The following is an 18,699-nucleotide window of genomic DNA, read 5'->3' as shown; positions in this document are numbered from 1 at the left end:
GTGAACGGGACTGGGTGTGAGTTAGGACACGGGGCAGTGAGCACAGGGGGTGATGGGTGAATGGGACTGGGTGTGAGTTAGGACACGGGGCAGTGAGCACAGGGGGCGATGGGTGAACGGGACTGGGTGTGAGTTAGGACACGGGGCAGTGAGCACAGGGGGTGATGGGTGAACGGGACTGGGTGTGAGTTAGGACACGGGGCAGTGAGCACAGGGGGTGATGGGTGAACGGGACTGGGTGTGAGTTAGGACACGGGGCAGTGAGCACAGGGGGTGATGGGTGAACGGGACTTGGTGTGAGTTAGGACACAGGGCAGTGAGCACAGGGGGTGATGGGTGAATGGGACTGGGTGCGAGTTAGGACACGAGGCAGTGAGCACAGGGGGTGATGAGTGAACGGGACTCAGTGCGAGTTAGGACACGGGGCAGCAGAGTTTTGGATGAGCTCAAGTTACAGAGCTGGAGGCCACACGACTGCTGGAGCTTTCCACTGCCCCTCCCCCCAACCAAGCAACAAACCACAAACACACTGTTGGAACAGAAGAGTTTCGTACAATCGACAATCCTTCACCTCAACTGCATTGCAGTCAAAGAAATGACGTAATGATTTGGAGATGGAGTATTCGCCAGTTCGCTCACAATCTCAGGCCAAAACAGGAAGGCCCAGATCCCATCTCAGCCCTTGCTCAGTCAGCTGATCTCCGTTAGTCGGGCCTACAATCGGCCTCAGTGTGCAGAGAGGGAGGAGGGAAAACAGCCAGGGTTCCCACTCCTGATCAGTATCCAGAGAGTCCTGGTCGAAAGGGCGTCGGCCCAAGTGAGGACACAATCGGGTTCAGTGGTGATGCTCCCCACAGTCAAACAAGCGCTGACACTCAATGACCCCAACAAACACTGCCTGTGGAACCCATACCTCAGTGAGAGTCAGTGTGTGTGGAACCCGTACCCCAGTGAGAGTCAGTGTGTGTGGAACCCGTACCCCAGTGAGAGTCAGTGTGTGTGGAACCCGTACCCCAGTGAGAGTCAGTGTCTGTGGAACCCGTACCCCAGTGAGAGTCAATGTCTGTGGAACCCGTACCCCAGTGAGAGTCAGTGTCTGTGGAACCCGTACCCCAGTGAGAGTCAGTGTCTGTGGAACCCGTACCCCAGTGAGAGTCAGTGTCTGTGGAACCCGTACCCCAGTGAGAGTCAGTGTGTGTGGAACCCGTACCCCAGTGAGAGTCAGTGTCTGTGGAACCCGTACCCCAGTGAGAGTCAGTGCCTGTGGAACCTGTACCCCAGTGAGAGTCAGCGTGTGTGGAACCCGTACCCCAGTGAGAGTCAGTGTCTGTGGAACCCGTACCCCAGTGAGAGTCAGCATGTGTGGAACCTGTACCCCAGTGAGAGTCAGCATGTGTGGAACCCGTACCCCAGTGAGAGTCAGTGCCTGTGGAACCCGTACCCCAGTGAGAGTCAGTGTCTGTGGAACCCGTACCCCAGTGAGAGTCAGTGCCTGTGGAACCCGTACCCCAGTGAGAGTCAGTGTGTGTGGAACCCATACCCCAGTGAGAGTCAGTGTGTGTGGAACCCGTACCCCAGTGAGGGTCAGTGTGTGTGGAACCCGTACCCCAGTGAGAGTCAGTGTGTGTGGAACCCGTACCCCAGTGAGAGTCAGTGCCTGTGGAACCCGTACCCCAGTGAGAGTCAGTGTCTACGGGCGAGACCTCTCGAGTCTCACTGCACTGAAGATTAACAGCAGTAACCGAGTGCTCGTGTCCCCACACTGCAAGTTTATTTGTTGCTCCAAGCTGTGTGAACGGGCCTGTTTGCAGAGAGAGTGAAGGCTGGAGCCTGAGGGGCTGAGTGACTTGGGGCCTCCTTCTGCAAGAGGACAGTCAGCTGACCCAACACTGGGCTCCTGTACAGAGAATAAAAACAGGAAGGGAATTTCTTTCTTCCTCCGAGCCGAGGAGAGTTGTGTGCGGCCTGTGAAACCCCTCCCCCACACAAACCAACCACCAACCACATCTTCTGCTTTCTGGCCTTTTACAGGAGGATCAGAGAGAACTGAAAACACAGGACTGAGCGAGAAGCCTCAGGCCAGCAGTCATCGCCTGAAGCCCAGTAACAGGTTGGGATCACCAACCCCCCAGGATTGTCCGGGGATCTCCGGGAATAAAGACTATTCTCCAGGAGCCTGCGGTCAGCAAAAACCCAGGGTGAAAAATCATCGGAAGCGATAAACAAAACTGTGGGGCTTTTGAAATGTCTTTTAACACTTTTGTTTATTGGTTATAACAACTTTAGACATATAAATGAAGGATGTTTGATCATCCAATCGGATAATAAAGAGTCTATTCGCTTTCCGATTGGCTGTGGGGCGTCGCGAGGATGGACGTGTTGGGCGGCCAATGGCGGGAGTGTGGGGGTGGGGCAGGAATGGCGGGGGGGGGCAATGGCGGGAGTGTGGGGGGGGCGGGGGGGCCAATGGTGGGAGTGTGGGGGGCGGGGGGGCCAATGGTGGGAGTGTGGGGGGCGGGGGGGGCAATGGTGGGAGTGTGGGGGGCCAGTGGTGGGAGTGTGGGGGGCGGGGGGGCCAATGGTGGGAGTGTGGGGGGGGGGGGCCAATGGCGGGAGTGTGGGGGGCGGGGGGCCAATGGTTGGAGTGTGGGGGGCGGGGTGGCCAATGGTGGGAGTGTGGGGGGTGGGGGGGGCAATGGTGGGAGTGTGGGGGAGGGGGCCAATGGTTGGAGTGTGGGGGGCGGGGTGGCCAATGGTGGGAGTGTGGGGGGCGGGGGGGGCAATGGTGGGAGTGTGGGGGAGGGGGCCAATGGTGGGAGTGTGGGGGGGCGGGGGGCCAATGGCGGGAGTGTGGGGGGCGGGGGGGGGCAATGGTGGGAGTGTGGGGGGCGGGGGGGGCAATGGTGGGAGTGTGGGGGGCGGGGGGCCAATGGTGGGAGTGTGGGGGGGGGGGGCCAATGGTGGGACTGTGGGGGGCGGGGGGGCAATGGTGGGAGTGTGGGGGGGGGGCAATGGTGGGAGTGTGGGGGGCGGGGGGCCAATGGTGGGAGTGTGGGGGGCAGGGGGCCAATGGCGGGAGTGTGGGGGGCGGGGGGGGCAATGGTGGGAGTGTGGGGGGGCGGGGGGGGCAATGGTGGGAGTGTGGGGGGCGGGGGGGCAATGGTGGGAGTGTGGGGGGGGGGCCAATGGTGGGAGTGTGGGGGGCCAATGGTGGGAGTGTGGGGGGCGGGGGGGGCAATGGTGGGAGTGTGGGGGGGCGGGGGGGGCAATGGTGGGAGTGTGGGGGGCGGGGGGGCAATGGTGGGAGTGTGGGGGGCGGGGGGGCAATGGTGGGAGTGTGGGGGGGGGGCCAATGGCGGGACTGGGGGGGGCGGGGGGGGCAATGGTGGGAGTGTGGGGGGCGGGTGGCAATGGCGGGAGTGTGGGGGCGGGGGGCCAATGGCGGGAGTGTGGGGGGCGGGGGGCCAATGGCGGGAGTGTGGGGGGTGGGGGGCCAATGGCGGGAGTGTGGGGGGCGGGGGGCCAATGGCGGGAGTGTGGGGGGCCAATGGTGGGAGTGTGGGGGGGGGGGCAATGGCGGGAGTGTGGGGGGGGCCAATGGCGGGAGTGCGGGGGGCGGGGGGCCAATGGTGGGAGTGTGGGGGGGGGGCCAATGGCGGGAGTGTGGGGGGGGGCAGGAATGGCGGGAGTGTGGGGGGCAGGGGGCCAATGGCGGGAGTGTGGGGGGCGGGGGGGCAATGGTGGGAGTGTGGGGGGCGGGGGGGCAATGGTGGGAGTGTGGGGGGGCGGGGGGCCAATGGTGGGAGTGTGGGGGGCGGGGGGGCAATGGCGGGAGTGCGGGGGGGCAATGGCGGGAGTGTGGGGGGCGGGGGGCCAATGGTGGGAGTGTGGGGGGCGGGGGGGCAATGGTGGGAGTGTGGGGGCGGGGGGGGTAATGGTGGGAGTGTGGGGGGCGGGGGGGCAATGGCGGGAGGGCAATGGCGGGAGTGTGGGGGGCGGGGGTGGGGGGGGTGGTCCTCCAGGAATATGTTCGAGCAGAGTTGGCAACCCTAGTTACAGGGTCTCCTCAAAGTCCCTCAGTGGATCGGCCAAATTAGGGATAGTTTGCTGTATTGTGACTGTTAGAAGCCCATTCCAGGAGGGAAAGAAAAACTCGCACTTCCACCGCGTCTTTCACGATCACCGGACGTCCCAAAGTGCTTTACAGCCAATGAAGCACTTTTGAAGTGTAGTCACTGTTGTATTGTGGGAAACACGGCAGCCAATTTGCGCACAGCAAGCTCCCACAAACAGCAATGTGATAATGACCAGATCATCTGTTTTTTTTTAGTGATGTTGGTTGAGGGATAAATAACTCAGGACACCGGGGAGAACTCCCCCCCTGCTCTTCTTCGAAATAATGGTCATGAGATTATTTATGTTCACCTGAGGGGGCAGACGGGGCCTCGACTTTACGACTCATTTGAAAGGCGGTTCTCGCCATCAGACGAAAAGGATTTTCACCCACGAGTCTGGGCTGGAACACAACACAGCCCGGTGTCTAACGCCGTGACACTGTCTCCCGGCTGGATTTAACTCCTAATCTCCATTGAAAAGCCTGCTCCTGCTCCTGATCTTTTGCGATCCCACGTCAGCAGCTTGAATCCAAGTCCCTCCTGAACCCAGTGTGTCTCAGACTAATCTCACCCCCTTACAACACAAACAGGAACGAACACCAAGCACAGTACTGACAATTCCTTCAGTACAGTATTCACTTCCATCTCCATTCAATAACGGAACGCTTCTCACTGCTTTGTACTCTTAATAGGCTTTTTCCTGTCCTGAATTATTAAGGTCGCTATGGTTTCCAATGGTGGCTTTGTTGGTGCAGTAAGCTCTGTAAGGAAATTATGTCACAGAGGACTTCCTGTTCCTATAAAATCCTTATTTGCTAATGGAGAGGATAGATGGAGGTCAATGGCTCCCGAGCCCAGGAACGTTTGATACTAACACTGGGAGACAACACAAACACTCCCAGGGCAGGGGCAGCACGGGTTAGATACAGAGTAAAGCTTCCTCTACACTGTCCCATCAAACACTCCCAGGGCAGGTACAGCACGGGTTAGATACAGAGTAAAGCTCCCTCTACACTGTCCCATCAAACACTCCCAGGGCAGGTACAGCACGGGTTAGATACAGAGTAAAGCTCCCTCTACACTGTCCCCTCAAACACTCCCAGGGCAGGTACAGCACGGGTTAGATACAGAGTAAAGCTCCCTCTACACTGTCCCCTCAAACACTCCCAGGGCAGGTACAGCACGGGTTAGATACAGAGTAAAACTCCCTCTACACTGTCCCATCAAACACTCCCGGGGCAGGTACAGCACGGGTTAGATACAGAGTAAAGCTCCCTCTACACTGTCCCATCAAACACTCCCAGGGCAGGTACAGCACGGGGTTAGATACAGAGTAAAGCTCCCTCTACACTGTCCCATCAAACACTCCCAGGGCAGGTACAGCACGGGTTAGATACAGAGTAAAGCTCCCTCTACACTGGCCCATCAAACACTCCCAGGGCAGGCAAAGCACGGGTTAGATACAGAGTAAAGCTCCCTCCACACTGTCCCATCAAACACTCCCAGGGCAGGTACAGCACGGGTTAGATACAGAGTAAAGCTCCCTCTACACTGGCCCATCAAACACTCCCAGGGCAGGCAAAGCACGGGTTAGATACAGAGTAAAGCTCCCTCCACACTGTCCCATCAAACACTCCCAGGGCAGGTACAGCACGGGTTAGATACAGAGTAAAGCTCCCCCTACACTGTCCCATCAAACACTCCCAGGGCAGGTACAGCACGGGGTTCGATACAGAGTAAAGCTCCCTCTACACTGTCCCATCAAACACTCCCAGGGCAGGCAAAGCACGGGTTAGATACAGAGTAAAGCTCCCTCCACACTGTCCCATCAAACACTCCCAGGGCAGGTACAGCACGGGTTAGATACAGAGTAAAGCTCCCTCTACACTGTCCCATCAAACACTCCCAGGGCAGGTACAGCACGGGTTAGATACAGAGTAAAGCTCCCTCTACACTGTCCCGTCAAACAATCCCAGGGCAGGTACAGCACGGGGTTAGATACAGAGTAAAGCTCCCTCTACACTGTCCCGTCAAACACTCCCAGGGCAGGTACAGCACGGGTTAGATACAGAGTAAAACTCCCTCTACACTGTCCCATCAAACACTCCCAGGGCAGGTACAGCACGGGTTAGATACAGAGTAAAGCTCCCTCTACACTGTCCCATCAAACACTCCCAGGGCAGGTACAGCACGGGTTAGATACAGAGTAAAGCTCCTTCTACACTGTCCCATCAAACACTCCCAGGGCAGGCACAGCACGGGTTAGATACAGAGTAAAGCTCCCTCTACACTGTCCCATCAAACACTCCCAGGGCAGGTACAGCACGGGTTAGATACAGAGTAAAGCTCCCTCTACACTGTCCCATCAAACACTCCCAGGGCAGGTACAGCACGGGTTAGATACAGAGTAAAGCTCCCTCTACACTGTCCCATCAAACACTCCCAGGGCAGGTACAGCACGGGGTTAGATACAGAGTAAAGCTCCCTCTACACTGTCCCATCAAACACTCCCAGGGCAGGTACAGCACGGGTTAGATACAGAGTAAAGCTCCCTCTACACTGGCCCATCAAACACTCCCAGGGCAGGCAAAGCACGGGTTAGATACAGAGTAAAGCTCCCTCCACACTGTCCCATCAAACACTCCCAGGGCAGGTACAGCACGGGTTAGATACAGAGTAAAGCTCCCTCTACACTGGCCCATCAAACACTCCCAGGGCAGGCAAAGCACGGGTTAGATACAGAGTAAAGCTCCCTCTACACTGTCCCATCAAACACTCCCAGGGCAGGTACAGCACGGGTTAGATACAGAGTAAAGCTCCTTCTACACTGTCCCATCAAACACTCCCAGGGCAGGCAAAGCACGGGTTAGATACAGAGTAAAGCTCCCTCCACACTGTCCCATCAAACACTCCCAGGGCAGGTACAGCACGGGTTAGATACAGAGTAAAGCTCCCTCTACACTGTCCCATCAAACACTCCCAGGGCAGGTACAGCACGGGTTAGATACAGAGTAAAGCTCCCTCTACACTGTCCCGTCAAACAATCCCAGGGCAGGTACAGCACGGGGTTAGATACAGAGTAAAGCTCCCTCTACACTGTCCCGTCAAACACTCCCAGGGCAGGTACAGCACGGGTTAGATACAGAGTAAAACTCCCTCTACACTGTCCCATCAAACACTCCCAGGGCAGGTACAGCACGGGTTAGATACAGAGTAAAGCTCCCTCTACACTGTCCCATCAAACACTCCCAGGGCAGGTACAGCACGGGTTAGATACAGAGTAAAGCTCCTTCTACACTGTCCCATCAAACACTCCCAGGGCAGGCACAGCACGGGTTAGATACAGAGTAAAGCTCCCTCTACACTGTCCCATCAAACACTCCCAGGGCAGGTACAGCACGGGTTAGATACAGAGTAAAGCTCCCTCTACACTGTCCCATCAAACACTCCCAGGGCAGGTACAGCACGGGTTAGATACAGAGTAAAGCTCCCTCTACACTGTCCCGTCAAACACTCCCAGGGCAGGTACAGCACGGGTTAGATACAGAGTAAAGCTCCCTCTACACTGTCCCCTCAAACACTCCCAGGGCAGGTACAGCACGGGTTAGATACAGAGTAAAACTCCCTCTACACTGTCCCATCAAACACTCCCGGGGCAGGTACAGCACGGGTTAGATACAGAGTAAAGCTCCCTCTACACTGTCCCATCAAACACTCCCAGGGCAGGTACAGCACGGGGTTAGATACAGAGTAAAGCTCCCTCTACACTGTCCCATCAAACACTCCCAGGGCAGGTACAGCACGGGTTAGATACAGAGTAAAGCTCCCTCTACACTGGCCCATCAAACACTCCCAGGGCAGGCAAAGCACGGGTTAGATACAGAGTAAAGCTCCCTCCACACTGTCCCATCAAACACTCCCAGGGCAGGTACAGCACGGGTTAGATACAGAGTAAAGCTCCCTCTACACTGGCCCATCAAACACTCCCAGGGCAGGCAAAGCACGGGTTAGATACAGAGTAAAGCTCCCTCTACACTGTCCCATCAAACACTCCCAGGGCAGGTACAGCACGGGTTAGATACAGAGTAAAGCTCCCTCTACACTGGCCCATCAAACACTCCCAGGGCAGGCAAAGCACGGGTTAGATACAGAGTAAAGCTCCCTCCACACTGTCCCATCAAACACTCCCAGGGCAGGTACAGCACGGGTTAGATACAGAGTAAAGCTCCCCCTACACTGTCCCATCAAACACTCCCAGGGCAGGTACAGCACGGGGTTCGATACAGAGTAAAGCTCCCTCTACACTGTCCCATCAAACACTCCCAGGGCAGGCAAAGCACGGGTTAGATACAGAGTAAAGCTCCCTCCACACTGTCCCATCAAACACTCCCAGGGCAGGTACAGCACGGGTTAGATACAGAGTAAAGCTCCCTCTACACTGTCCCATCAAACACTCCCAGGGCAGGTACAGCACGGGTTAGATACAGAGTAAAGCTCCCTCTACACTGTCCCGTCAAACAATCCCAGGGCAGGTACAGCACGGGGTTAGATACAGAGTAAAGCTCCCTCTACACTGTCCCGTCAAACACTCCCAGGGCAGGTACAGCACGGGTTAGATACAGAGTAAAACTCCCTCTACACTGTCCCATCAAACACTCCCAGGGCAGGTACAGCACGGGTTAGATACAGAGTAAAGCTCCCTCTACACTGTCCCATCAAACACTCCCAGGGCAGGTACAGCACGGGTTAGATACAGAGTAAAGCTCCTTCTACACTGTCCCATCAAACACTCCCAGGGCAGGCACAGCACGGGTTAGATACAGAGTAAAGCTCCCTCTACACTGTCCCATCAAACACTCCCAGGGCAGGTACAGCACGGGTTAGATACAGAGTAAAGCTCCCTCTACACTGTCCCATCAAACACTCCCAGGGCAGGTACAGCACGGGTTAGATACAGAGTAAAGCTCCCTCTACACTGTCCCGTCAAACACTCCCAGGGCAGGTACAGCACGGGTTAGATACAGAGTAAAGCTCCCTCTACACTGTCCCCTCAAACACTCCCAGGGCAGGTACAGCACGGGTTAGATACAGAGTAAAACACCCTCTACACTGTCCCATCAAACACTCCCGGGGCAGGTACAGCACGGGTTAGATACAGAGTAAAGCTCCCTCTACACTGTCCCATCAAACACTCCCAGGGCAGGTACAGCACGGGGTTAGATACAGAGTAAAGCTCCCTCTACACTGTCCCATCAAACACTCCCAGGGCAGGTACAGCACGGGTTAGATACAGAGTAAAGCTCCCTCTACACTGGCCCATCAAACACTCCCAGGGCAGGCAAAGCACGGGTTAGATACAGAGTAAAGCTCCCTCCACACTGTCCCATCAAACACTCCCAGGGCAGGTACAGCACGGGTTAGATACAGAGTAAAGCTCCCTCTACACTGGCCCATCAAACACTCCCAGGGCAGGCAAAGCACGGGTTAGATACAGAGTAAAGCTCCCTCTACACTGTCCCATCAAACACTCCCAGGGCAGGTACAGCACGGGTTAGATACAGAGTAAAGCTCCCTCTACACTGGCCCATCAAACACTCCCAGGGCAGGCAAAGCACGGGTTAGATACAGAGTAAAGCTCCCTCCACACTGTCCCATCAAACACTCCCAGGGCAGGTACAGCACGGGTTAGATACAGAGTAAAGCTCCCCCTACACTGTCCCATCAAACACTCCCAGGGCAGGTACAGCACGGGGTTCGATACAGAGTAAAGCTCCCTCTACACTGTCCCATCAAACACTCCCAGGGCAGGCAAAGCACGGGTTAGATACAGAGTAAAGCTCCCTCCACACTGTCCCATCAAACACTCCCAGGGCAGGTACAGCACGGGTTAGATACAGAGTAAAGCTCCCTCTACACTGTCCCATCAAACACTCCCAGGGCAGGTACAGCACGGGTTAGATACAGAGTAAAGCTCCCTCTACACTGTCCCGTCAAACAATCCCAGGGCAGGTACAGCACGGGGTTAGATACAGAGTAAAGCTCCCTCTACACTGTCCCGTCAAACACTCCCAGGGCAGGTACAGCACGGGTTAGATACAGAGTAAAACTCCCTCTACACTGTCCCATCAAACACTCCCAGGGCAGGTACAGCACGGGTTAGATACAGAGTAAAGCTCCCTCTACACTGTCCCATCAAACACTCCCAGGGCAGGTACAGCACGGGTTAGATACAGAGTAAAGCTCCTTCTACACTGTCCCATCAAACACTCCCAGGGCAGGCACAGCACGGGTTAGATACAGAGTAAAGCTCCCTCTACACTGTCCCATCAAACACTCCCAGGGCAGGTACAGCACGGGTTAGATACAGAGTAAAGCTCCCTCTACACTGTCCCATCAAACACTCCCAGGGCAGGTACAGCACGGGTTAGATACAGAGTAAAGCTCCCTCTACACTGTCCCGTCAAACACTCCCAGGGCAGGTACAGCACGGGGTTAGATACAGAGTAGGATGCCCTCTGCTCTGCCCCAATAACCTTCTTGATCCAAACTTCAAAAACTGCCTCCCCTGTTGTAACAGTTGACCATTCTTCCATTTCCTGCCCAATCTCAGGGTCTCTCTGAATGAAGCTGCTGAACTCACTAGGAACAGCGTGGAAAGTTTCCACATGTCATTTCACTGAGGAAGGATTTTGATGGAGTAAATAAGTAGAAACTGGTTCCAGTGGCAGGAGGGTTGGTAACCAGAGGACACAGATTGAAGGTAATTGGCAAAAAACCAGGAGGGAACTTTTTTTTACGCAGCGAGTTGTTGTGATCTGGAATGCGCTGCCTGAAAGGGCGGTGGAAGCAGATTCAATAGTAACTTTCAAAAGGGAATTGGATAAATACTTGAAAAGGGAAAAAAATTACAGGGCTCTGGGGAAAGAGCAAGGAGTGAAATTAATTGGAGAGCTCTACCAAGGAGCCGGCACAGGCCCGATGGGCTGAATGGCCTCCACCTGTGCTGTTTCATACTATGACATTGTGACCCTGACAGACAGCCAAGTCTGTGCTGGATTTCAGTCCTGGGTCCAGAGGTGAAAGGTGAACCGCCAATTGCTTCAAGAGTTTCCAAACACTGGGAGGTCCTCGGTCTAATCATACGCCAACATTCCAGGAATCTTACCTCCAGCACCGGTCCAGCACCCAGGATGGTTCTCTCCACACCACTGGCGTAGCCTTTCTGGCTGAGTGCGGTCAGGCAGTGGATGAGGAAATTGGTGCTCTGAGTCTTGCCGGAACCGCTCTCCCCCGAGATCACAATGCACTGGTTAACCTGCTTCCTCAGCATGGTGTGGTAGGCAACATCTGCGATGGCAAAGATGTGAGGCTCCAACTTCCCCAGCTGGTGGTTCTCGTACATCTTCACATACTTGGGATTGTAAATGGGCAAAAACCTGAAGGGGTTGATGGCGATCAGGATGCTGCCCGCGTAGGTGTAGATCTTGTGTTTCAGGAACCTTGTCTTGAAGGTTTGCAGGATGCTCTCCTCGGTCAGGCGGGGCAGTTTGCACAGGTCGTCGTACAGGTGTGGCTCGGGCAGCAGAAAGCCCCGCTCCACCAGCCTGCGCTTGTCCCGCTCCCTGGCCACGGGCTGCAGGTTGATGTAACGGATGGTGCCGTCGCTGTTCCTCTCCTGAAGGAGGAAGTAATAGCCTTCGCTCTGCGAGTGTCTCTCCTGTGCCCTCCGGGGCCACAGCAGCAGCCGCTGAACTGGCAGGTCATTGGCATCGAGGATCCACTCCTCGCCCCCGGACTCCTTGACCTCTGCCAACACGTAACATTTCAAGGCGTCGAGGTTCAGCTTGCCCGTCACCTCCCGGATGACTTCACCAGCCGTCACATTTTTGGTCGCGGGGAGGCGGCAGCACACAGAGTTCTCAGTATAGAGGCTCGGGCAAATCTGAAGGGTGTAGATCTTGCCCTCTCGATTATCTGCGGAGCACGCATCTTTAATACTCATATTGCCGCAAGTGTCGCCCCCTCACCATTCCGCACTCACTTGGTGCTCAGGGCACGACTCCATCAATCTGCGAGAGAGAGAGAGAGAGATTATTAAAGGTTTCTTCATGGTCATCAAGAGGGAGGTCGCATGAGAAGCAGACAGCATCAAACACTCCCAGGGCAGGTACAGCACGGGTTAGATACAGAGTAAAGCTCCCTCTACACTGTTCCATCAAACACTCCCAGGGCAGGTACAGCACGGGTTAGATACAGAGTAAAGCTCCCTCTACACTGTCCCATCAAACACTCCCAGGGCAGGTACAGCACGGGTTAGATACAGAGTAAAGCTCCCTCTACACTGTCCTGTCAAACACTCCCAGGGCAGGGACAATGCAGGAGCTCCCGATCTCTGCTCACCCTCCTTGACCATTCTACTGCCCGATCGCCCTCTTCACCCTCCCCAAAGTGTCCCCTGCAGTCCCTCTTCAGGGCCCTGCTCCCTGCTGGTCCCACACTGACCTGACTCAACGCCTTCAACACATTTGTACCGATGGAGTCTCCTCCTCTGCTCACATGCTCACCTCTGTGAAACTCATGGGGCAATGCTTGGCTATCTACATTCTACCACTCAGTGACATGATGTAGAAGCAGGGAGTCAGTTCCCACATGCTTGGACACCCAGCTCCACCTCACCGCCTCCTCTATTGACCCTAAGTTGTTCCCAGTATTCAGCGGCCATACTTCAGACATGTCAAGAAGCCAGGAATTTAGATTCAAAATACACAGTAAAACAAAAATGATGCCCATGTACCTTTGATGGTTTAGCTGATGTCAATTGGTCTCAGTGTCCCTGGTACAGGGCTGGAGCTCTGCTGGTAATCTGTAGATTAACAACCCTGGGTATGCACACCCTCCCTGACTACCGTTTCCATTATAGTTTCCTAGGATCACAGTTACAATGGCTATGTTCTATGTAAACATATCACGCTATTACAGACTCCCACCAGTCGCGGCGCTGTAGCGTCTCAATTTTGCTCCTCAGCTCGTGCTGGAGACAAACCTCAGAGCTCCAACCAACTTATTTTTCTGCTTTCATAACTGCTGTAACCTTTGTTATAGAAACATAGAAGATAGGAGCAGGAGTAGGCCATTCAGCCCCTCGAGCCTGCTCCGCCATTCAATGCGATCATGGCTGATCATCCAAATTCAGTACCCTGTTCCTGCCTTCTCCCCATATCCCTTGATCCCTTTAGCCTTAAGAAATATATCCAACTCCTTCTTGAATATATTTAATGAATTGGCCTCAACTGTCTTCTGTGGTAGAGAATTCCACAGGTTCACCACTCTCTGGGTGAAGAAATTCCTCCTCATCTCAGTCCTAAATGGCTTACCCCTTATCCTTAGACTGTGACCCCTGGTTCTGGACTCCCCGACCATCGGGAACATCCTTCCTGCATCTAGTCTGTCTAGTTCTGTTAGAATTTTATAAGTTTCAATGAGATCCCCTCTCATTCTTCTAAACTCCAGCGAGTACAAGCCCAATCGACCCAATCTCTCTTCATAGGTCATTCCTGCCATCCCATTATTTAACAATCAAGATTATTAAATTGAAGGAGGACAGAATGCATAACTTTAAAATAGAGACTGAATTACATCCGTGCTCTCTGTTCCAATTCCCCCCCTCCCCACCCCCTAACAAAGAGGATAGTGAATTATCAACTGGGAATGTAGTAAATACAGTACATCTAGTAGACACAGATCTCACCGAGCCAGAATTTGTTGCTATCCAGTGACTGCTCGCCAAAAGGGCTTGCGTGTGGATATCAGACAAGGACCAGAATGAGCTGGACTGTGATCCCCCCAAGGAGGAATAGCCTGCTCACAATTATGGTAGGAGGGATGAAATTCAAGTGGGTTGCCGAAAACAATAGTGTGATGGAAATGGGCAATATTGGTGTGCCTCCAACTCACTCCGCAGATCAGAATTACTCAGTCATGAGGGGGGAGACTCACTAGTGTGAATGACACCATTATCACAGACCCGATCAGGGATCTATCTACATTAAAAATCATACATCTGTGCACACATCCTGTCCATACAACTTGACTTCCTATTGTTACATTTTTGACAGACTTTTTGTGTCAACCTTTTTTCCTATTATAAATTCTTATGTCAACATTTATAATGGGATTGGTCTGTGTAAACTCATTGCACAATCTGGCCACCAGGTTCTCGCAAACCACTAAAAAACTTTGAAATGTTTTTCGTGTACCATTTATTTCCTCAGTAAATGAAATTTCTAATGTCCAAAATAAAGTTTAATAAAAATCACTAACAATTAAATTTACCAACTGAATTTTTTTGCAAGTCCCTGAATATCTTCATTAAAGTCCTTACTTGTAAGCTTCAGCCTCCTTCAAAAACCAGGGATCTGACTTGTTCTTTTCTGCCCAGAGCTGTGACTCCGAGCACTAAATTTGGATTGTGCAGTCTGAAAATATGCAGTGTACCTAATTTCCCAGGATATCATTACCATCACCCAACTATACTAATGGAATTCTTTTCTTTAGCTTCTAGCAGTTTCTGCTCAAAAGTTTTTCAAAATTATTTGAAGAAATGCTAGAGGACAAATTATAATGTTATTCAGGTAAAATTTATATTGAATGTGCATGGATAAGAAAAAAAAAGAACACTGACTATACATGTATTGTAGTTTTTGTTGTCTATTCTTATAAACTTCAGAAATTGCATTAAGCTCAGAGAAAGAGAGAGGAGAGTGTCTTTCCTCATTTTAATTGAGTTCATTTTTCTAAAAAGATAATTAGTAGAATTTTGAAGCCTCTAATTATCTCACGTGATTATCGTGTGATAATTAGAGGCTTCGTGTGCCAAGTTTGAACAACCTAATTATCTCCAGGGTTATGTTAATAGTTAGAAAATGTAAACATCCCAATCACTAACTATCAGACAAACTGACACAGAGGCAGAGAGAGACACAGAGTCCTTCCTTACTTCATTTCTTTTGTTTACAAATTAAAACAAATAAGTTGGGCTTTGAAAACTTTATTTACTTGTGCTCTGCTGAAAGTAATTATAATGTTTATATTTTATTACAGTTGAGGCAGAGAAAAAGAAAAGGGAGAGCAAAGAACCAGTCACAAAACATCACGTTCAGTGTTTACAGAGGATCAGAGAGTTATAACTCAATTCTGCCACACATGGTATACCCCCGCCCAGTACTGCCCCTCCCCTCCCCCTGACAAACGCCAGGAACCCACCAGTGAGACAAACCTCACATTCAACCCCCAGTCGTGCACAATCTCAGCTTCACCTTCCTCAGTTCCAACAAATGCCGGGTATTCCCTCCACTGCAATATCAGATTGAAGGACTACAGCAAAACAACAGCAGGAGCCCCCGCCGTATAACAAATCCCAGGGCTGCCCCCCCCCGCCGTATAACAAATCCCAGGACTGCCGCCCCCCCGTATAACAAATCCCAGGACTGCCCCCCCCCCGTATAACAAATCCCAGGACTGCCCCCCCCCCAGTATAACAAATCCCAGGACTGCCCCCCCGCCGTATAACAAATCCCAGGACTGCCCCCCCCCCCCCGTATAACAAATCCCAGGACTGCCCCCCCCCCCCCCGTATAACAAATCCCAGGACTGCCCCCCCCCCCATATAACAAATCCCAGGACTGCCCCTCACCGCCGTATAACAAATCCCAGGACTGCCACCCCCCATATAACAAATCCCAGGACTGCACCCCCCCCCCCCCACCCCCCGTATAACAAATCCCAGGACTGCTCCACCCCCCGTATAACAAATCCCAGGACTGCTCCCCCCCGTATAACAAATCCCAGGACTGCCCCCCCCCCTCCGTATAACAAATCCCAGGACTGCACCCCCCGTATAACAAATCCCAGGACTGCACCCCCCCCCAGTATAACAAATCCCAGGACTGCCCCCCCCCCCCGTATAACAAATCCCAGGACTGCACCCCCCCGCCCCCGTATAACAAATCCCAGGACTGCCTCCCCCCCCACCGTATAACAAATCCCAGGACTGCCCCCCCCCCCCCGTATAACAAATCCCAGGACTGCACCCCCCGTATAACAAATCCCAGGACTGGCCCCCCCCCCCGTATAACAAATCCCAGGACTGCACCCCCCCCCCCGTATAACAAATCCCAGGACTGCCCCCCACCCCCGTATAACAAATCCCAGGACTGCACCCCCCCCGTATAACAAATCCCAGGACTGCACCGCCCCCCCCCCCCCCCGTATAACAAATCCCAGGACTGCCCCCCCCCCCCCGTATAACAAATCCCAGGACTGCCCCCCTCCCCCCCCATATAACAAATCCCAGCACTGCCCCTCCCTCTGCCTCCAAGTGCTCCCAAAGTGTAAGACCACCCCCGACGAGGTTAAACCCCATCCCACTCCCGGGACCACCCAACACCATCGGCGCACACACCCAGGCAGCTTTTCCCACGTCCACATTTCTAACGGAAATGGTCCACATTGCGGCTCCTCCACTGGGCGGAGGGTGAAATTACAGTGCGAAGAGTTTAGAAAATGTGGTCACAGGAATTGGGAATGGAAATTGTAGATAAGGAGAGGAAGTAGGATTTTAAAATGGAGACTGGATTACATTTGTGCGCCCTGCTCTAATCATTCCCCACAGTATATCCCCATTTGGTTTTGACTCCCCAGGTGCAATGCCAGAGGAGGTCGACTAATTATATACATTTTCACTCACACACACACTGTGGACAATAATCAGCATCGCTGAATGCTGTAATGTGCGTCACACACTGACTAACCCCGTCTCTCACTCAAACACTGCCTTGTTCTACAGAAGAGCCATGACGAACTCAGATTCTCACAGAGGCAGTGTCTCAACAGATCCTTCACCGTGCAGCAACTTTCCACTTTAAAAACCACTAAGATATGATCCTGCGTCAGCAACACTTCCCGTCACATGACGCCACCTGACCTGCTGTTACCCCAGGGGATCACCACACTGCCTGACCCGACAGCCAGCCACACAGCACACAAGCTTCCACGCTCCAATTGGCTGATCTCACTCAGATGGCGCAGCAGTGGGAGGCGCTAGAACCGGCCTCGGTGTCAGCCATGGCGCAGTGGGCAGCACTCTCGCCTCGGAGCCAGAAGACCGTGGGCTCAAGCCCCACTCCGGAGACTGGAGCACAGAACCCAGGCCATCACTCCCGGTGCAGTACTGAGCATTTTGGTGGCGTTGGTTGAGGAAGAAATATTAGCCAGGACACCAGGAGAACACTCTGCTGTTTCTCAAGTAGGTCCATGGGATCTTTGACATCCACCTGAACAGGTTTAACATCTCACCTGAAAGACGGCACCTCAGACAGTGCTGCACTCCCTCGCTACTGCACTGGGAGGGTCGGCCTGGATTATGTGCTCAAGTCTCTGGAGTGGGGCTCGAACCCACGACCTTCAGACTCAGAGGGAAGAGTGCCATCGACTGAGCCAAGCTGCCACTGCCCATTGCCCGAGCAGAGGGGGAGATGCTGCCTCCATTTAACATCTGCATTGAACTCCCATTTATAAATAGAATGAAAGCCAGAAAGAATTCTTTAACTAGCGTTTGATGGCTCGGCATGTGTAGCCTTCTGTTGCGTGTCTCGAGACGGCTCAATTCCTGCCAATGTAGCTTGTTCTCCCGCCTCCGCTACATTCATAAACAGTGCGGAGTCACTCGACACCAACGAGCTCAAAATGAAAGCGTTTGATTGTCGTACACCCTGAGCCTTGCACAGAGACAAAGAGAATCTCAGGGAGCTGGAACAAGCAGCAGAAACCGCCAGCGCTTTATCGTGACACCAGATACCTTCAGAACAAAGCACTCGCCACTTATTCAGTCACCCGATACCCCTCATCTGCGGAGTATCTTGTAATTCACTTCCAGGCCTCGTACAGCCGAGGGACACGAGAGGAGTCGGACACGCTAAATCCGCCTCCGGCTGTGATTGATGCCGTGTTTCCAATGCGAAGGACACCAAGTGTTGCCAACCCGCCAGGGCTGCCCTGGAGTCTCCAGGACACGGCCGTGAGCAAAACCCAGGAGAAAACTCACAGGGACATTAAAATAAAAACTGCGCAATTTTTAAAAAACATTTTCTTTGCGTACTTCTATAAAAATATTGGAGATAGGAAAAAGGGGAGTTTGATTGGATGATTCTTGGCCGTCAATGGAAGGTATGATCGCTTTCTAATTGGCCAAGAGCAGGCAGCGCGCCATGGGGATGGACGTGTCAGCTGACCAATGGCGGGTGTGTGGGGGAGGGGTGATTGGAGATGGCAGGTCATGTGACAAAACCTCCACGAATGTGACAACGCCAAGGACGCCATAGTGGCCAATAGAAAGCTGGTAATGGGCAACAGGAAAAAGTTTTGAGATACTAATTATTGACGGAGTCAATGAAAGGTCACTTGTGGGAGGAGAAAGCCACTCCTCACCAAGGACTGAGGGCAAGAGTTGGTTCTAGAAGTTGAGGCTGATACCGATGAATTGGTGGGTGAGGAGGAGGGTCAGGGTTCAAACGCTCCAAGATGGTTA

At 53.4% G+C, this 18,699-nt stretch overlaps 1 protein-coding gene across 1 annotated transcript in view; it reads right to left on the bottom strand.

Moving 5' to 3' along the window:
* LOC147107970 (unconventional myosin-IXb-like) overlaps nt 1-18,699 on the bottom strand; it is a 100,122-nt gene that overhangs the window by 58,021 nt on the left and 23,402 nt on the right. The window contains exon 2 of the mRNA XM_086005978.1: nt 10,993-12,184. Within this exon, the coding sequence (XP_085862104.1) occupies nt 10,993-12,117 (1,125 nt within the window). The 5' untranslated portion in view covers nt 12,118-12,184. The remainder of the gene's footprint in view (nt 1-10,992; nt 12,185-18,699) is intronic.

This window comes from Somniosus microcephalus, chromosome 13, assembly GCF_052327205.1.
Source record: "Somniosus microcephalus isolate GS21.2 chromosome 13, FLI_Smic_1.0, whole genome shotgun sequence".
Lineage (NCBI taxonomy): Eukaryota > Metazoa > Chordata > Chondrichthyes > Squaliformes > Somniosidae > Somniosus > Somniosus microcephalus.
Note: the sequence above shows the minus strand (reverse complement) of the source record. Positions and strands in the feature narration are given on the sequence as shown.